Source organism: Orcinus orca, chromosome 1, assembly GCF_937001465.1.
Source record: "Orcinus orca chromosome 1, mOrcOrc1.1, whole genome shotgun sequence".
Lineage (NCBI taxonomy): Eukaryota > Metazoa > Chordata > Mammalia > Artiodactyla > Delphinidae > Orcinus > Orcinus orca.
In genome coordinates, this window is record NC_064559.1 from 130,615,274 (window position 1) to 130,637,098 (window position 21,825).

The window sequence follows — 21,825 nt, forward strand, 5'->3', positions numbered from 1 at the left end:
ATAACTGCATTTTATCATAATTTTTTTTGTAACATGTTATCAATAAAGTTTAACTCTGGGACAGTAAGGTGATCCTACACATGAAAATAATATAAGAACTGGTTTCTAAATTCAAATTTTCAAGATAATTTTCCCAACCTCAAATTCCTCAATGGCAAGAGCACAGTTCAGGTGTCTGTTACAATCTACTGGAAACACAATATCCTTTTTCAAAACTGAGATTAGTAAAAAATAGGAAATCTAGTCAAATTTTTCTAAGGTCTCTTCTGGTCCCAACAATAGTCCTCTACACCAACTTCTACTTATGTAAGGTGTAAGCATCCAACTGATATTAGCTGATTCCACATTATTTAATTCCTAATAAATGTTTCCCTCAAATCCTCAAACCACTAAAAAAAATTTAAAACATGGAGATATATTAAGTTTTACGAGAAAAATTAATTTTAAAATTTTTCATAATTTTCAAAAGGATACGAAACAATTTTTAGTTAGAACAGAAATTCCCATCTCTTCTATGGTTTACCTTTTTAAATTGCTGAAAAACTACTCAAATGCTGAACGTAAATAACCAAACTACAGGAGATGGGTAATTGCTTCTGATTGTATTATATTCTTAAATTAAAATTTTTTAAAGCTTTAAAAATCACATTTTAGTCTTCACTAAAATATTTTGTTCCTCCTTAAAACTGCTTTTCTACAGTGTGATACAAAGCAATTTTTTCCGATCTAAATTAAGAGTTACACCTAAATAATATTCCTCCACTGTTTTATTATTTGTACTTTTTAAAAGTATTCTGCTTATATTGTTGCTCCCTCTGAAACATGGATCATACAAGTATGTAAAAATAAAAATATTTTCTAATTATAAAAATGGAAAATGAAATATATCCATCTCCTTTAATTAGGAAATACTATAATCAATTAGAAAATGTACTAAATCAAAGGGAAGAGATCAATAATGCCTGAGAAGCTAACCAAAGTAAAAGATTAAAGCTCACATAATTTACTATACAATCCCCCCCAATACAAGAACAATTAATGCTATCTAAGAACGTAACGGAGAGGCTCCTAGATATTTTCTCTTGGGTGGTGTGTTTACAGACTGGGCAAACACTTGTCCAGAACGCTACAGATTCCTGGGCTTGCTAAGGAGGTGTTCAACTAGACGAACTCTAAAGTCTCTTTCAATTCTAAGATTCCCAATCTGTGAATAAAATGTGAAAAACAACATAAAACACTGTGCCCAATGAAGGCTGATCAATTAACCGATACGCCTTCACTGCCACCCTAACTGTATGCCTGGAGACGAAAAAGTTCTTTCTCCTCTTTTCTCTGCAGTGATTTCACGAGATCCTGGTTAACAAAAGGCACGGAAAACAAGCACAGGTGGGATAAAAAGAGGAGTGGCTGAAATGAGGCGGCTCTCGGGACAGCGCCCCCAGCTCCCCGTCCCTCGGCAGCACCTGAGAAATCACTGCCCTCCACACCTCCACCCTTCTGTGGAGGCGTCGCGAGAGAATTCTCCGACCTATTACAGTCCACCCGCACCTGGCCAGAGACCGGTCATTGTCTGGAGCCTTCAGCGCCCAAGACAAGCAAGGAGGAAAGAGAAAGAAAAGCGGGAGAAGGAGTGAGAATAATGGACAACGGAAAGGGAAGTAAAGCAATCGGGAAGCCATACGCTCCTTTTGGCAAAATTGGCTTCCCCATCGATCACTCAATTTAATTCAGATCCCAAATGCCAACCCCCCGGCCCAAGGCAGCAGACAGGGGTGGCCCAGCCGGAGTCCCCAAAGCTACCCCGGTCAGAGAACGGAGACAAGGAGAGGGAAATGGGCGTGTGGGTTGGGCCTGGCTGGCCGGAGGCCGGGCTCGGAACAAAGCCTCCCGGCTCCCCCTACCTGGGGCGAGGGCGGCGGGCGGTGCCTCGCGGCTCCCCGCGTCGCCCCAGCCCGGCGACGCCCTCGCCCCGGGGACCCTTGCCAGGGCGAGGGGCCGCGGCGAGCCCCCTCCCCGCCCGCTAACAGCGCCCCTTCGGGACAATGGGCCCCCTCCCCCGCCTACGGGAGGAGAGATACAAAGGCAGAGAAGCGCTGCCCGGCACGGAGCCAGGCGTCCGGAAAGTGAAGGCGGAGGAGGGAGAGGGGACAGGAGAGGATGGCGGCGGACGCGGCAGCGCGCGGGCCGCTCCCCCAGCCGTCCAAGCCTCTGGCCTCAGCCCCACCGCCGCGGCAACGACGGGAGCGCGGACCAGCAGCCTCTCAAGTCCCGGCCGAGAGGGAAGAAGGCTCTGCACACAAAGAGGAGCGGGACCCCCACCCTCCGCCAACACCAGCGCCGGGGATGGTCCGACGCGCTCTGGCCGCCAACGGCCGGCGGCGCCTGCCCAGCCCGAGCCCCTCCGGGGCCGGGGTTCGCACTGGGCGCCCCTCTCCCGGACTCACCCAAAGCTCCGTGCCCCAGCTCATGGCGGAACTCGAGGCGACTCGAGCCCTCTGGCTGCCCCGCTGTCCGTCCGTCTGTCGGCTCTGCAGTCAGTCTGTCCGACCTCCCACTGGCGGGCTCGCGGCTCAGCTGCTCAGCCTCCGAAGGTGCCGCCACCGCCGCTTTCCCCAGTGAGGGCGAAAGACGCGACTGGAGAAGCCGCCGACGCCGCCGACGCCGCGTCCCCGCCTCCCGAACCCTGCGGGGAGGGGGCCCGGGCTGCGGGGAGGCGGGACGCGGAGAGGGGAGGGGGCTGGACGCGATGCACCCTGGGATTGGGGCGGACCCGCTCTCGCCTGGCGGAGGTTGGTAGGGTCTGCTCGCCGAAGGGTTTCGGCTCTTCCCTCGCGTCCAGTCTCTTGCTTCTCATACCTCGTGGCTCGGACTATCCCACCGCCGCCGTCATTCGAATATCTGCCTCCAAGAAGGAAAGGGAGGGAAGGAAAAGTCGCCCACAGCTCTTCTCTACCCTGAGCCCCTTAAATGAGGCAACTCCTTCCTGCCTCTTGCCTCCTCCACTTGGGAGAAACCCAGATAAAGAAACCTCATCCAAATCCTTGGGTTTAGATTGTGAAGAGTTGTAGTCTATTTATAAGAAAAAAAAGTCTTAATGGTTAAAGTGATCTTGGGAATCACCGAAACGTGTAGAGCGTCAAAGGAAAAGGCAACTTGCCCGATTCTGTTTTTAACAAAACATTTTAATTTTGTAAGTCCTGTCAGGAAATCATAAAAAGAGGCAGATCTTTCGGCATTCATTTGGGAATGTTGCCATGACAGGAGATGAAAAACATGCACAAATGTGACCCGAGCTGTCACCTAAAGGGAAAGGAGAACTGAGCTTGCCCCCTTTCTGGAATGGGCACCTCGTGCGTGGAGGTGTTGGATGGGAGGCAGATTCCTAACCGGTAGTGCAAAGAGCCTCTTCTGAACTTCAGATATCTCTCACTCAGAATATCGTAACCTTGGATGCAGGTCCACCATTTACTTTTTTCTCTGTGGGGTTACTTCCTGGCCTCTCTGAATAATCATTAACTGCAGTCGGCAAGTTTGACTTGTTGCTATTAAGACATCAAGTACGCTTAGCAACTCCCTAACTTATGCTTGAGCGTTAATTGCTTGTCTCCGAAACCCACACACACATACACACACACAGAGTTCAGTCCAGTTACTAGTAGTAAAGTACTCCTCAGTGTGTCTTGACAACTGTTTCTTAAGTTCTCCCAACCGGCTAGTCAGCATTCGAAACTCCCCCCCATTATAGGGCCTGCTCAGGTGCCCCAATCTCTTCCGCTTTAATCCTTGTCCCTGCCTAGCTGTACTTCCTCTTGGCCTTGAGGCAAATATCCTGAGCCCTCCTGACCTTCCAGCCAAGACTCTTGCTAAATTGTTTGCTGCAGTTCTGAGTCCAGCTCCAGGATACAAATACCTCTTCCAAGTGGATTGTCACCAATATTTAAATGCTCATGTGCCATGCACTGAAAAGGCTGTTAAGCATTGACTAAACACTTTCTCTTTCCAACATTTTTCTATTTCCTTCAAAGTTATTTATGTCACCTAACACTACTATCTACCTCTCCTATCCCTTTAAAAAAAATTGTGCTTTACATTTCAAAGTAAAATAATCTACCATTCACAATAAAGATTATCCTCAACCATACTGTTTACACAATTCCCCAATTGAACATAAAGTTTTATCTCCTAGATGAGCATTTTTCTTCTTCCAAAATTTCTGAACAGAACTCCACACTTAGAACAATTAATTTCTCTTCAAAAAGTTAGGTTTGGGGGCATCAAATTCAGAAAAAAATTCTGTTAGTCTACATTATCATAAATTTAAATATAATTAATATTAGCAACTTAAATTGAGAATCCCCCAAAAATTATTTAACTTACAAAATTCTTTCATGATACTGAAATTCACTATTTACTTCAACAAACTCTTTAAGCAAAACTTATTAAAAGTGGAAACTATCACAAAATATATATATGTTTTGTGTTATATTTTGTTATGAAAATAATGAAGATCAATCAGATTTCAGAGTGTTCCTTTTCATAACAAATCTCTAAAATAGTATAGGGGCATTTTAGCTAATAAACATCAGAGGTGTTTTCCACACACATATATAGTCACATACACAAATATATATTATCAGCATGGCAGTTTATAAGGCTGCTGATTTTTAACATAATCAGAATACATTGGGTACTAAATTATTTTTGTATATAAGATTTATTCTTTATGGACCCATGACAAGGTATTTTGTGAGCAGTTCAAACACATCATTTTTATCTCTAAAAAAGGTAAAACATAACTTTTAGCATCTTGAAAGCAAAATCTCTTTGGTATAACAGCAATCTATTATTAATACATTCCAGATACTACCTCCAAATCATATTTTGCATCAAGTGATAAAATTCTGTCCAACCAATTATCTTGTATCTTTTTGCTACTTGACCTATTTTGGCAATCCATCACCACATAGTTTCTGTTTCAAATTACATATTTTATATGGTAATCAACACTAAGAAGGAATCGAGGAAATAATATTCTTCTAACTTTCTCTATATATTTTTACAATGGAGCCACTATACCAAGTAAACTTGAAGGAGCTCAAACACAATAACACAATAACACAATAAACACAAGCTTATTGCAATTTTAAAAAGTATTATACTGTCTTTTTATTAATTATGAAAAATAACTTTCATTTAATGCATTTTACCCTCAGGCATATACTTGAACTCTACTCCATGATAAGCCATTAAAGTGTTGCATTTTCTTTTGCATATTTTTATCATGTATTAATTCAAATGTAAGCCCTTTTTATAATTCTTTATGTAATAAATATTTAGCTAATGCTCTTTTCAGTTTCAATTTTTCCTGGCATGAAAGACATACGGATGGCCAACAGGCACATGAAAAGGTGTTCAACATCGTTAATCATCAGAAAATGCAAATTAAAGCCATAGTGAAATATCATCTCACATCTGTCAGAATGGCTATCATCAAAAAGAACACAAATAACAGATGTTGGTGAGGATGTGGAGAAAAGGGAACCCTCACACACTGTTAGTGGGAATGTAAATTGGTGCAGCTACTGTGGAAAACAGTATGGAGGTTTCTCAAAAAAATAAAACTAGGGCTTCCCTGGTGGCGCAGTGGTTGGGAATCTGCCAGTGCAGGGGTTGGGAATCTGCCAGTGCAGGGGACATGGGTTCGAGCACTGGTCCAGGAAAATCCCACATGCCGCGGAGCAACTAAGCCCATGCACCACAGCTACTGAGCCTGTGCTCTAAAGCCCACGAGCCACAACTACTGAGCTATGTGCCACAACTACTGAAGGCTGCGCGCCTAGAGCCTGTGCTCCACAACAAGAGGAGCCACTGCAATGAGAAGGCTGTGCACCACAGCAAAGAGTAGCCCCTGCTCGCTACGACTAGAGAAAGCCCACGCGCAGCAACAAAGACCCAACGCAGCCAAAAAGAAATAAATTAAAAAAAAAAAAACTAAAAATAGAACTAACAGATGACCCAGCAATTCCACTCCTGGGTAAATATCCGAAAAAAACAAAAACACTAATTTGAAAAGATACATGCACTCCAATGTTCATAGCAGATATAGATACAGATAAACATATATATATATATATATATATACACACACATATATATATATATATATATATATGTCACAATGGAATACTACTCAGCCATAAAAAATACTGAAATTTTGCCATTTGCAACAACACGGATGGCCTTGGAGGGTACTGTGTTAAGTGAAGTAAGTCAGACAGAGAGAGACAAATTCTGTTTTATCACTTATATGTGGAATCTGAAAAATAAAACAAACTAGTGAATATTACAAAAAAGAAACAGATTTACAGATATAGAAAACTAGTGGTTACCAGTGGAGAGAGGGGAAGGGGGAGGAGCAAGGTAGGGGTAGGGGATTAAGAGGTAAAAACTACTATGTATAAAATAAATAAGCTACAAGGATATATAGTACAGCATAGAAAATATAACCAATATTTATAATAAGTATAAATGGAATGTAACCTTTAAAAATTGTGAATCACAATGTTATACACCTGAAACTTATGTAATATTGCACATCAAGTATACCTCAATAAAAAAATTCCTGGCATGAATTTCCTTATTAAGTCAAATTGTGAAACACAGTTGTTCACTGCTACATTCTGGAATATAGAATAATTTACTTGTCCAAATGTATCAACCTCCAACCATAAATCAATCTCTTGTCAAAATTAAATTTTTGCAAAAGTTTATTCCATGTATAAAGTTAGTAATGTCTTAAACACTTTTTTGAAAAGTGTTTCCAAAGAAAAAACAAAGCTTTAGATCAACTTAATATTTGGAGCATAGAGAACATTCCTATGCATATGTGCATCAATGTCCCATCCACAAATGGTTACCAATCATACATAATTTCCACCATTGAAAGGAAACAATCTCTGGCATAAACAATGGCAATTCCTTTCTTGTCATTTAAATATCTTAAAAATATGTCTTAAAAATAAAACTATGGAGGCAGTGTCCACAAATAGGATTATTACCTACATAGGATGGCCAGAACAATCAAGCTAAAATTACCTTTAGGAAGAATATCAAGGCAGTGTACTTGGCACCTCTGTTTTAATGCTTCAAATGGAGCACCACACCAGGAATGGGATCATACTAGAATACTGATCCACACAGGCAAATGAAGAATGGTACTGGCTAGTTAACAGTTATCACTACTTTCTGCACTAACAGTTTTCCTAACCAAGAATAGGAAGAAATTCAAAACGTCAAGAGCATACTTTAAGGTGGCTCACTGAAAAGAAAGAAAGAAAACCACCTACTGTTTTGTCTTTGGGGATTCTGCTCTCCATTATTGAATCCAGTTAAAGCATTTTATATAACGGCTCTAATGAAACTTGGCAAAAAGTAAAAGTAAAAGAAAATTCCACATAAATCAAACGGAATAGATTTGCTTAAAGGGGTAACTCATTTCCGGTTTTCTATGATGATTGGTTTTTTCCCACTGGTCGTTATGGAACTTTGTAACTCTAAAAGCATTTAGGTATTTATTTAAGTTAAATTCTCCTTAGAGCCAGGAGACCTGATAGAACAAAAGTAGCAGATTTCTTCAGGTGTTTATTAAACCTTCGCAAACCCATCCAAAATTTCCACTGATTAAATTCTTAAAGTGCTCCTTTTCTTGCTGTTGCTGTTGTAGGGTTCGAGTGGGGGGCTTGTTGACAAAATTTCAAGATATGCACATCAGTTAACAAAAAGAACACCTAGTTCTCTATTTTCTTTTTATGAAATCCAATCAGGTGTATCACATGCACTTATAGAAATACAACCAGCTTTTACAGGCTCTTAAGAGCCACTGTTACGTTTTCAGGAATTTTGCAAACAAGGTTGTTAAAAATGTTAGATTAGCATCTGTCATGGTGAGAGTGCTTACCCCACGGAAATTGGCAAATATTATAAATCAGGGTTGGTTTTTCCCTTGGAGAACTAATTGCTAAACATCAGCACACCACTGTCGAAATCCTATGCAGATTAACAGTGAAGGAAATGAAAATATACTGTTAGCTACTAAGTAAGAACAATTCCAAAATGGAATAATAAAATTTAATTTTACTGAGTCCATTCAGATGTATTTGGAATACTCAGGATCTAACCAGATTATAATTTTTTCTTCATTTCCTGTGTAACAGAATCATACCCATTATGGTAACCCTTGTTTCTACTGTCTTCATATTAGGATTCTAACATTTGTAAGTCTTTGTCATTTGATATTTATTATTTTTATTAATATGTTACTGATTTACTTTAAAAGTCATAAATCACAATTTTGCATCCTCCATGTCAGGATTTTACACTACCCATGCTTAATCAAGTAATATTAAGTCGATGCTTAATATTACTTTTGTTGATAATAAAAATGATTTAAATAATTAATAAGGAAAAGTTACCTCTAATGAGACATTGTGGTGATCATTTCACAATGTATACAAATGTCAAATTATGTTGTACACCTGAAACTAATATAATGTTGTATGTCAGTTACACTTAAAAACAACAACAACAACAAAAACTTACCTCTAGGCTGGTTCTCTTCATCCTTATCCAAACCCAATTAGCTAAGATTTTAATGCTCATTTTAAGGACCAAAATAGCTCAGACCTTAGATATTTTAAGTTCTTTGAAAGTAAAATAATCTACTATATGTAAATTCAAGGTATTTTTATTTCAGTGATCACTTTATTGTATAATACAGTTGTATCTTATTAGGTAAAACAGCAAGTTAAAGCCATGTATTTCGAAATAAGCCAACAGCTATCCAATTTCTGGTTAAACTCTGAGTATTTGGCTTTAGCCTGAAGAGCCTGGTCCTATAATTATAAGCTAGGTCATCTCTAATACAGGACATTCTAGAGAGAATTAGTTGAAATAGCTTCCAGTGGATCAAAATTTTCTGTGGAGTTGCCTTATTTAGCAAATAAAAATACAGGACTCCCAGTTAAATTTGTTTCAGATATTGCAAATATTACATGGGACATACTTATAGTAAAAAATTATTTGTTTTCTATCTGAAATTCAGAGTTAACTGGACATCCTGTACTTTATCTGTCAATGCTAAGTACTCAGGCTGATCTTGAACACCCTAGGTCAGGGACTTTTCACCAGATGAATTTAGACCATGGGTTTGAGGAAGTCAGTAAACACTTGAAATTGGATGTAAAAGATTTTAAATAAATGTGTTTATAGCTTTTTCTGAGGAACAAAAGCATAGCTTTTTTCAGTCGCTCTTAATGAAGAATTTGCTTCAAAATCTCTTGGAGAGTTTATTAAAAATTTTGTGCCTGACAAGGTTGAGAACAGTGGTTAGAGGATGCTATCATTTTTGTTTAAAGGGAGGAATTTTTAAATATGCATATATATGCAGAGAATACCTCTGGAAGGACACACAAGAAACTGAAGGTAGTGGTTCCCTCTGGAGAGGGGAATTTGGAGACTGGGGTGAAAAGATGTCTTACTTTTCAGTATTACTTTTTTGTACCATTTAATTTTATTATATTGTCCACATGTTATCTATTTAAAACTACAAAAATAACAACAGTGCCTAGGCCTCTAGGCCTATTAAGTCAGAATTTCTAAATTTCCAGTGGTTGGGCCATAATGTTTGTGTATGTCTGTGGTTCTTTTTTTCTTTTTTTAACTCCCCAAAGTATTTTGATTATACATCGAAATCACACACACACTGTTCTATGGAATTTGCCAAAAAAAAGGCAAATATACACACTCCACACTCACACACATACCATTCCCTGTATTTCCCAAGAAAGACCCAGACCATGAATGACTCACTTTAGCTATGCTGGAGGGTATCTGTGTAGAACTGACAGGGGGTGAGTCAAACCCGTCCACACTCTGGGGTGGTAAGACAGGAAACAGCTCGATGTTTAAGTTGAAGGCTCCAGAGAGCAGACTCCAGATTAATGTTTTGGGCCACTGGAGTACACCCTGGAGTAATTGAGGAGTTGCTTACCCCTCTATTAAGTAACCTGCCTTTTCTGCACTTCTAGTGGGTGGGGCCAGGCTTAGCAAGAATCTGCCACTCCTGGAAACTCTTCTTAGTGTTCAGGAATCATAGGAATTCTACCAGCCTGGGTCGGGAGACAGCCCCACCTGTTCACAATTTACCTTGTTAAAACAAAAGGAGACCAGCCTTGAAAATTCCTAGCAGACAAAATCAGTTTGGCCTAGAAATTAAGCTTAATTTAGCTTGTTTGGGGGAGACTAAGCCGACCTGGGTCATTTCTTGCTTATGCCTCTGGAAATCATAAGCAAAACTTGAACTGTTTCCCAAGGTTGGTATGACGTTACCACTGAAAATTTTAATATTATAACGAACCACTGCAAAGAACAAATAGTATTGTTTTCTCACTATATAAACTGCTTTATAATAATATACCGCTGAGCCTCATTCCATGTTTTGGTTTGAGTGCTCCTGGTTTGCAGGCTGTTTTTTTGGTGTGTGCACAATAAACTTTTACTAATTACTACTTCAGTGATTCATTGGTTTTACTTTGGTTCTTTCTGAACTTTGACAACTTCATCCTACCCACTACTCAGCAGATGTCCTTCAATGTTCAGCGAATGACTACAGTTTTCAGGATTAAATCTGCAAAGAGAAAACTGCTCCCACCTGAGTGTGCTAGAGCAGTACTTGGGTCATTCTCCTGAAATCAGCCTAAAGAAATGGTGTCTCTTCTTTACCCATGCTTCTCTCCATTTCAGCAAAATTGGCAAACGTAAAATCTGAGAAAAAATTAATTTTTATTCCCTTTTCTTAGTGTTCTATTTCAGGTCCATTGTATCCAGAGGAAATGAAGGCCACAAATTACATGACTGCCCCACAATGTATGCAATGCATTTGGTTCATTTACAAAAACAACTCTGGATGTTATTATGAACCTGTGTCGTAGAAAATAGTGTCTGGTATTCTTCTATTGACAGTAGTCCTGGGCATTCTTAGAAATCCTTCTTCAGCCTCCAAATTTAATTTCTGAGGTCATATTTCATTGATTCTTTGGAAGACAGTGGTCCAAATTTTCCCTTGATGGATCCTAAATATTTCGTTGGTTAAAAGAGCGCAGGATGGGGCTTCCCTGGTGGCGCAGTGGTTGAGAGTGCGCCTGCTGATGCAGGGGACACGGATTTGTGCCCTGGTCCAGGAAGATCCCACATGCCGCGGAGCGGCTGGGCCCGTGAGCCATGGCCGCTGAGCCTGCGCGTCCGGAGCCTGTGCTCCGCAACGGGAGAGGCCACAACAGTGAGAGGCCCGCGTACCACAAAAAAAAAAAAAAAAGTTGACTATAGATAAAGGTAAGTCATATTTCCAGCATTGATTTTTAGATTCTTTTATGTCGAATACCTGTTATCTCATTCTTAATTTATTTGCTTTCAAATTACCAATAAATTAGAATTTTTTTGAAATTGCATGTAAAATGGCATCAGTTTGTTACCGTTTTAAAACTTGTTCACAAATCCAGATTAAAAGAAACTTTAAAAATTAATGAAGGGAATTCAGAAAGACCATGAAAGCAACCATGACCTCCACATTCCTGGCAAAAGATCAGCTGAGGTGAGTTAAGTGCTTATGAACCGCACAAAAAAAAAAAACAAAAAAATGAGGCCAGCTTAAGGCTGATTATTTTTAAGTAGGGAGAAAGTCAATTCAACTATGACTCCCAAATTTCTAATCTAAACATGTTATCTTTTTCTACTGTTGCTTTCCTGAGGAAGTATATGTGCAGATATATACTGAATTAAAATAACACATTTAAACATATTTAAGTACAAGAGATAATTTGACAAGCCTTAAATAGAAAGAGCCAGATAAGGCCATCTGTGAAAATATACAATCATAAACTTCAAAAAACGTAAATTAGTTAATCTACATTCAAGAAAAAAATTATAAAGTACAGAAATAATGTTAGAATATAATACCTCTTGTTTAAAATCACACAGTCTTGTTTTTTAAACATTTGGGGACAGGATTCAAGGTTGGTTTGTTTTCTTCTTCTTTACCAAGCCTACTGTGAAGAGGTAGGAATGAAAACACTTGATTTTATATTATTGTTTTTATATTATTTATTTTATTCTGTTTGTTTTCTAATGGTTGAATGTGTTCTTGTTTCCCCAACTTGATGGTAACATCTTCAAAGGTTTGCATCAGGTCAGTAATAAGGATGTTTAATACAAGCTTTGAGGTTGATTAATTGATTTTAAAGTGCCAACAGGATCATTTTTAAGCCTATATAATCTGCTTCACTTCAAGAAAGTTGTTTGTTTACCCTTTGCTTTAAATTCCCCCAAGAAAGGAGAGTTTTAAACTCCCCAGAAAATGTGATACATTTTGGATAATGATGAAACTATACCCTATTGTAATCAAATGTGTTCAGGTTTTGTCAAAGCCGTGCAACTGTCTACATATTAAAGGATTTTAATGGCATTTTTTCCCCAGAAAAGCTCTACCAAATGATGAACTTTGTTAAATATGGACGTACTCTACTTTACACAAACCTGATACAGCTTAAAAAAATCTGAACGTAAAACATCCATGTTGGCACTGCAGAGTAGAAAAGCTACAGCCTCTTTCACAAATGGTCTTACATCAACAAAATACCCATATGGAAAAAATAAATCTGACCCCTACCTCATATGATATACAAAAAATTCAATTCCAGGTAGACTTTAGCTCTGTGAAAATTAATATAATGAAGCTTCTAGAAAATACCATATGAGATCATCTTCATGACTTGGTATAGGTGGAAATTTTTTAAACAGGATACAAAATGCACTAACCATAAAGGAAAAAGTGATGAATTAGGGTATATTAAAATTTATCAAAAAGTTCTTTTAAGACAATGAAAAGCCTAGAATGAGGGAATATTTAGCAATACAAATGCCCAACAAAAGACTCATATCTAGACTATGTAAAGAACTACAAAACAATAAATAGAACACATGATAGAAAATTGGCAAAATACCTGAATCAGCACTTCACATAAGAAAATATTCAAGTAGTCTATAAATATATTAAAAAGTATTTAACCTTATTAGATATCAGAGATATGCATATTAAACCCCCAATGAAAGATTGCTATATGTCTATCAGAATGGCTAGAATTAAAAAGATTGATAATACCAAGTGTTGGTGAAAATGTGGAACAATCAGATATCACATACTATATGACCCAATAATTCTACTTCTAGATATATACTCAAAAGTAATACATTCATATGTGCAACAAAAGGCATGTACAAGTATGTACATAGCAGCAATTATTTGTAATAGCTAAATACTGGAAACAACCCAAATTTCCTTCTGTAGTAGAATGGATAAATAGAGCTACATTCATATAATAAAATATATTACCACAAAGAAAAAGAATGAAATATATCAACAAGTAAAAGTAACAAAAAATTATTGAATGAAAGAAGCCAGACACAAAGAATATAAAATACAGTTACATTTGTATAATTTCTCAAAACAGGAAAATCTAAATTATAATGTTGGAAGTCTGGATATTGTTTATCTCTGGAGAGAAGGAGGAGGGTAATGATTGGGAGGGAACACAGGTTCTGAGGTGCTGGTAATGTTCTTTCATTTTATCTGGGTGATGCTTATACAGGTGTTTTCACTTTGTAGCGATACTTCAAACTGGCAGTACTTAGATCTGGGCATTTCGTATATGTGATACTTCAATTTTTAGAAAGTTTATTTTTTAAAAAAACTGATCTCTTAGGGACACTTATTTGCCTTGTAAAACAACTCTGGTTTCAAAAAATGTTGGATCATTTACAATGTCTTTCAAATTTCACAGAACTTTTCAGAAACATATCCACTGAATAACAAATTGCAAATCATTATTAAACATAGGTAGGGGAGTTTAATCATTACCTTGGTTTTGCCTGCCACCTAACGGCAAGAATGCTTCACTACACAGAAGCAAACAATCTGTCCCTGTGGTGAGCAAAAGAAACTTGACTTTGGCTACAATTTGCAGGACTGCTCTTCTGTTGAATTTATCATCTGCAAATATTAGATAAGTATTTGGATTTTATGTAAATATTAAGTATAATATTAGGACATGTAAATATTAGGACGTGATGTAAATATGACATTCATTTAGGAGTGTTAAATCTGAAATATAACAGAATTTTCCATTACTTTGTGTAAGAAGTTAATGACTCTAATTTTTTTTTATTCTTTCTCTTGGCCATACTTTAGAGTCCTTACAGACTACAGCCCACTTGATACGGCAAATATCAGGCAGCAACACAATATATATTCCTGTTGCCATGAAGATCCAAACAGAGAAATATGCACTATGATGAACTCTACAACTAAAAAAAGAAAAGTAAAGAATTCTAGGTGAGAATAAGCATTTTTGAGCCTCAAGTATTAACTAGATATTTTTGAAAGCAAAGAAGCTTTTCCCTAGACAGAGCTCTCTGAAAGAATCTTTAAGATAACTAGCAATCTTTCTGGTAGATTTCAACAACTTCTATGGAAAAACAAAAAGTGAAGCGAAAAATGAAAAAGAGGAAGTTTTGGCTACATTTATTCTATCACCCCTCTCTTTATCAAATTCGGTTTTATTCCTGAGTAGTCAAGAGGAATAGTTTCATCTTCCAGCAATGCCCCAATGCCTTGTTATATTTAATCCAAATAGAACTAATCATTTTTTGTTTGTATTAAAAGCTTTATTGAGGTATAACTGACATATAACACTGTACATTTTTAAAGGGACATGTATATATATATATGGTCATTAAATAATCATAACAATCAACATAATGAATATATCCATCATCCCCAAAAGTGCCATGTGACCCTTTGTAATCCAAAACTTCTTCCCCCAATCCAGCTCTGTCCCTAGGCAGTCACTGGTTTGCTTCTGTTCATTATAGATAAATTTGTGTTTCCTAGAATTTTATATGAATGGAATTATGATATACGTACTCTTTACTGTCTGCCTCCTTCTGCTCAGTATAATTATTTTGAATTCATCTATGTTATTGCTGTATAAATAGTTAATTCCTTTTTATTGTTGAGTAGTGTTCCATTGTACGGACATAGCACAATTGTTTTATCCGTTCACTTAGATGGACATTTGGGTTATTTTTTGTTTTACAAATTAACTATTTGTAAATATTACAAATAAATATACTATGAACAATTATACAAAAGTATTTGTGTGAATATATGCTTTCATTTTAGGGGAATGATTATTTTAGTAGCGTTTGCTAGGCTGAATAATGACCCACCAAAGATGTCCATGTCCTAATACTCAGAACCTGTGAATATGTTACCTTATATGGCAAAAGGTACTTTGCAAATGTGATAGTTAAGAATCTTGAGATGGGAGATTATCCTGATTATCCAAGTTGGCCCAATGTAATCACAAGCATTCTTACGAGAGGGAGGCGGTAGAGAGAGAGTCAGACAGAAGGTGAAGTGACAATGGAGTAGAGGAACAGAGAGAGAGACTGGAAAATGCTGTGCTCCTGGCTTTGAAGATGGAGGATGGGACTATGAGCCGAGGAACGCAGGCAGCCTCTAGAAGCTGGAAACTGATTCTCCCCTAGATCTTCCAGAACAAACCAGCTCTGCCAACACCTTGACTTTAGCTCAGTGAAATGGATTTTGGACTTCTGACCTCCAAAACTGTAAGATAATAAACTTAGGTTGCTTTCAGTCACTAAGGTTGTGGTAATTTGTTACAGCAGCAATATAAAAATTATGTAATAAAATGTAATGGCTAGGTTATATAGTAGGTTTACAGTTAACTTTTTAACAACTTCCATACTGTTGTAAAAAGAGATTGTACCATACTAAGTTTCCACTAGCAGTGTATGACAGGTCCAGTTGCATCACATGATCACCAATACTTAGAATAATCAGTCTTTTTAATTTGAACATTCTAGTGCCTATGCGCTGGTATCTCATTGGAGTTTTAATTTTCATTTCCCTGGTGAATAACAATGTTGAGCATCATGTTATGTATTTATTTGCCACTCATATATCTTCTTTGGTGAAGTAACCACTTAAATTTTTTGTCCATTAAAAAAAAACTGGATCATTTTTCTTATTATTATTGGGTTGTATGAGTTCTTTATATATTCTAGATACCAGTTCTTTTTTGGATATATGTCTTGCAAACATCTTTTTCCACCCCATAAAAGTGTCTTTAAAGAACAAAAGGTTTAATTTTTATGAAGTCCAATTTGTTGTTTATGGTAAGCAGCTTCTGAAATGGCATCTAATGATCCCACCTTCTGGCATTTATGCCCTTGTGTATTCTCCCCCCCTTGAGTGTGAGCTGGACCTAGTGATTTGTTTCCAATGAAAAGCCTTTGGCAAAAGTGATGAAATGTCACTTCCAAGATTATGCTACAAAAGCCTGTGACTTGTTCTCGCTTATATCCTCTCTCTGGCTCTTCTTTCATCCTTCATCTGATGAAGCAAGCTGTCCTGTTGTGAGCTGCTGTATTAAAAGGCCCACCTGGCAAAATCAAGGGTGACCTCTGGCCAATAGTCAGCAGGAAACTAAGGCTCTCTCAACAACCCTTGTGAAACTGAATCCTGCCAACAACCACATGAGTGAGCTTGAAAGTAGACCCCTACCCAGCTGAGACTTCAGATGAGACCACAGGTCCAATAACAATTTCATTGTAGCCTTGTGAAAGACTCTGAGCAGAGGGCCCAGCTATGTTATGCCTGGATTCCTGACTCACAAAGGTTATAATGTATGTTGTTTTAAGCCACTGAGATCTGAGGTAATTTGTTACAAAACAGTAGATAATGAACAAAATGGATTTTTTTCTTTCATGCTTTTTGCGTCCTATTCAAGAAATCTTTGCCAAACCCAAGGCCATAAAGATTTTCTTATATGTTTTCTCCTAGAAATTTTAAAGTGTTGGCTCTTACATTTAAGTCTATGCTTCATTTTGAGTTAATTTTTGTATATAGTGTGAGATAAGGGTATATAGGGTGTATATAGTGTGAGATTCATTCTGTTACATATGGCTCTATCCAATTGTTGTAGCATTTGTTGAAAATAGTGTCCTTTCCTCATGGATTTGCATCACTCATTTATGAAAAATCAATTGACCATGTATGTGTGGCTCTAATTCCAAACTCTCTACTCTGTTCTATTATCTATCTTTACACCAATACCATATCACTTTGATGTCTATAGCTCTATAAGTCTTAAAATCAGATAGTGTAAGTCCTACAACTTTATTCTTTTCCAAAGTTGTTTTGACTGTTTTAGATTCTTTTCATCTTCATATATATTTTGGAATCAACTTGTCAATTTCTACACAAAATTCTGCTGACCTTTTTTAATAATTGGGATTGTATTGAATCTATAGGGGGAGAATTGACATCTTAACAATATTGAGTCCTCTGATCCATGAATATATCTTCCATTTATTTAGATCTTCCTTAATTTCTCTTAGTAATGTTTTGTCCTTAACAGTGTACAGGCTTTCAACATCTTTTGTCAAATTTATTCCTCAATAGTTCATATTTTCAATGCTATGAAAAACAGTATAGGGCTTCCCTGGTGGCGCAGTGGTTAAGAGTCCACCTGCCAATGCAGGGGACACGGGTTCGTGCCCGGGTCCGGGAAGATCCCACATGCCGCAGAGCAACGAAGCCCGTGTGCTACAACTACTGAGCATGCACTCTAGAGCCCGTGAGCCACAACTACTGAGCCCACGAACCTAGAGCCCGTGCTCCACAATGAGAAGCCCACACACCGCAACGACGGGTGGCCCCCGCTCGCCGCAACTGGAGAGAGTCTGCACGCAGCAATGAAGACCCAATGCAGCCAAAAATAAAAATAAATAAAATAAATAAATTTATTTTAAAAAATGTTTTTATTCCAAAAAATTCTCGCATACACAGGAGTTAACACAGAAGTTAGTATTAACTCCCATATACCCATCACTGATTTAAATAATTATCAAGTTTTACCATATTTGTTTCATCTGTCCCTTTTATTTTCTTCATTGCTAAAGTATTTTAAGGGAAATCTCAGACATCATTTCACTCTCACATACTTCAGTCTATTTTTAAAGAAAGGACATGCTTTCACACGACCACTGTGCTCTCATCGCATTGCAGCACATGGTGTTGGAGCTTTCTCCCATAACATCTTGGTCCTTCCCACTTCGGTGTACGTGGTTGGCTGAGGGTTTTCTCTCACCCCTGGAGCCCACTCTGCCTGCACAGAGCAGGCCAGAAGGTCCAGGGCCCTCCTTCCCTCCACTGTGGGAGCAGCATTCAACCAAGGTCTGATAGGAATCAGTGTATAATTTGCCTCGGCTCCCTTGGCCTGGGAGGTGGAGATTAGCTCTGAGGTATATTCTAAGTTATTTCCCAAAGCACATCAGTGAGATTAATTTCCACTTGCCCACAGGGGTTAATTTGCTTAACAGCACAGCTTTTATTAGCTTCCATGCCTTCCCCATCTCACTTCCTTCTCCTCTTCCAGTGTTTCCTGAGTTCCCCTCTTGTATATGCTACTTGCCTTTGAATCTTTTCTCAGCGTCGGGAAGAACCCAAACTGAGAATCTTATAATAATTCTCTGGTGTCATCTAATACCCAGATCTTATTGAGATTTTCCTAATTGTATCAAAGTTATCTTTTTACAGTTGGTTTGTTGAAATCATATATATATATATATATATATTTTTTTTTTTTTTTTTTTTTTTTTTGCGGTACGCGGGCCTCTCACTGTTGTGGCCTCTCCCGTTGCGGAGCACAGGCTCCGGACACGCAGGCTCAGCGGCCATGGCTCACGGGCCCAGCCGCTCCGCGGCATGTGGGATCTTCCCGGACCAGGGCACGAACCCGTGTCCCCTGCATCGGCAGGCGGACTCTCAACCACTGCGCCACCAGGGAAGCCCCATATTTTTAAATGTAAATTGCATTTGGTTGTTCTTAAGCCTCTTTTAATCTAGAGCAGTCTCTTCTCCCTCACCTCTCTTTTCTCATGCCATTGACTTGATTGCAGAGACCAGCTCAGTTGTTCTGCAGAATTTCCCACATTCTGGATTTGTTGCTTCCTCGTTGTGTTCCATTATCTCCTCTATTTCCTACAATGGAAATTAGCTTTAGAAACGTTCAGACTCAACTTTTTGGGGAGCAAGAATACCTCATTAGTAGTACTGTCACTTTCATATGGATCATATTAGAAGGCACGTGATTGCCTGGTTGTCCTGCTTTAAATAATACTAAGATTGATAAGCAGGTTCAGCTGGGTTCAACAGGAAGCCATGTTCTGGGACTTGCCTGGTGCTCCAGTGGTTAAGACTCCACGCTCCCAATGCAGGGGCTGAAGGTTCAATCGGGGAACTAAGATCCCACATGCTGCGGGACTAGCCAAAAAACAAACAAAAAAGCCATGTTCCACGTGTGCATGACTGAGAATTTTCTATGACTTCAGAGAGCAGCTACTGAGGTCATTTTGAACATTTTGTAGGGGAAAATAATTTTAAACAGGCTTTAACTGTTGATGTCATGAAGACATGAAATTTCATGTCCTAGAACAAATCCCAAACTATTTTCTAAGGAAAACTCTGTCCCACCTAGAGAGTATTATGCTCAGTGAAATAAGTCAGAGAAAGAGAAATACCATGATTTCACTTACACGTGTAATCTAGAAAGAGAAACAAATGAACAAACAAAACAAAATAGAAAGACTCATAGATACAGAGAACATACCAGTCGTTGCTGGGGGTGGGGTGGGATGGAAAGAAATAGGTGAAAGGATTTAAGAGGTACAATCTTCCAGCTTTAAAATAAATAAGTCATAGGGATATAATGTACAGCATAGGGAATGTAGTCAATAATATTATAATAACTCTGTATGGTGACAGATAGTAACTAGACTTATTGTGGTGATCATTTCATAATGTATAAAAATATTGAATATGTTGTACACCTGAAACTAATATAATATTGTATTTCTTTTTAATAATTAAAAAAAGAACTCTGGTACCACTTGCAGCTTGGATCATAACTCAAGGCACTGTTAGAATGGGAACTAGACTCTCCTACTCCACAACACAAGGCCTCATGAATCCAGTTATTCAACGAATACTGAATACTGCCATGTGCCAGGCAACAGAACATGTACCAAGGATACAAGGGTAAGCTAATCACAGTCTTTGCCCTCAAAGAGCTTACAGTCTTGTAGGGATCTTACCAGTGATACAATGGCAAGCCATAGTAGTGGTACCAAATGTGGAGGGAAGAGGTCATCAGGGAAGACTTCTTAGAGGAAGTGATCCTCTAAATTGAAACACACATGGTTAATTTCTTAGAGAATAAGTGCCAGGAAAAGCAAAGCTTTCCTTATACTTGAAACTAACGTGTTTCTTCTTAAGGACAACATGAATCAAGTAATTGTTAACTCTTTTTGCTTTGGCCCCTAGTAATTTCAATTTTGCAACTTTAATTATGTAAGATCTGATAGTTTGCATATCTTCATTCTGAAATTCTTCCTGGTCTTGATTTTTTAATTCTTTTCCTGATGTTTAAACGTTTATTTTTATTTTTCAAAGTATATGTATTTTTGAAGCTACCTCAAATCCCAATCTCTTTTGACTATATTTAAAAACAGGAACAAAAAATTCCCATATTGAGCTTGACCAGGAATAAATCTAACCTTGGATATTGTTACCAAAAATGGTCTTAAGGAAGGCATAATTTTCATTCCTGCTATCAGTCATTACTTCCTGAGGGACAGTGGTGTAAGGGAAAGTGAAGTGAAGTCAGTTAGAGATATCCTTAAATCCTGGATCTGCCAATTCCTACCAATATCACCTGGGACAAGTTACTTAATGTGAGCTTAACCAGTTTCCTACTACCTTAAGCATTGATAACATCTACTTTACAGGGAATTATGAAGACTACGTAAATAACATATATAAAATGCCCAAATAAATAAATGTCCAGCACATAGTTACCTCTTACAATCATCATCACATGTTAGGCATATGGAGTCCTTTCTTGGTTGCTATTGAAGGATCTGTCATCTGTCAATTTGCTGAAAGCTTTGTTAAGTCTATTTGTTGGCAACCAGATCTAAATTAATTATATAAGTTAATTTTTCATTGTGCCAAGTAGTACTTCCCAAACAGAACCCATACTGTGTTTTCCCTTCAAAAAGTATTCCTCTTATTCCAATATTTTGGGCTTTAGTAAATTTTATATTTACTGTCATAATGTTCATAACTTTGAGATTGGGTTCACACCCGTCTTGGCTGAAGAAGGCCCTTAGACCGTTCATCGTTCATCGTAAAGCTGTTTTTCTTGCTCTACTGTTCTCCTAATTGCTTTTCTCCAGGCTTTAATTCTACAGCTTTTCCCCAGTGTCCTTCCTAAATTGGAGATCACCCACAATGTTCTAGGTGTTGATACTCAATGGTTTTACTTAATCATAAAAGCAATGCACATTTATTTAAAAAAAAGCAAAATGCAAGTACAAAAGTGTGTGTCTTCCTTTGCACTCCCACTTCCTAGAAATGTTAACAATTTTAGGCCTTCTTGACCTTTCATCCTGTGCATATACGAATTTTAGGTCTATTTTTACACATAGGAGGTCATGGTATACGTTCTATTCTGCATCTTCCTTTTTCTCGCTCAAAAATAAATTATAGATAACTTCCACACTGATTTTCCACTTTTAAAAGATCACATAGTACAAAACATGGAAACAAGCTAAGCGTCCATTGAT

At 38.1% G+C, this 21,825-nt stretch overlaps 2 protein-coding genes across 4 annotated transcripts in view; both read right to left on the reverse strand.

Moving 5' to 3' along the window:
• Nucleotides 1-2,844, reverse strand: part of FNBP1L (formin binding protein 1 like) — a 140,728-nt gene extending 137,884 nt beyond the window's left edge. The window contains exon 1 of one of the 3 annotated variants that reach the window (XM_033432958.2): nt 2,445-2,839. In XM_033432958.2, coding sequence (XP_033288849.1) covers nt 2,445-2,468 — 24 coding nt within the window. In that variant the 5' untranslated portion in view covers nt 2,469-2,839. Of the gene's footprint in view, nt 1-2,444 lie in introns of all 3 variants that reach the window. The other 2 variants (XM_049714373.1, XM_033432965.2) reach the window with 2 other exon arrangements.
• LOC117202352 (protein C19orf12 homolog) overlaps nt 1-21,825 on the reverse strand; it is a 102,520-nt gene that overhangs the window by 40,489 nt on the left and 40,206 nt on the right. The window lies entirely within an intron of this gene.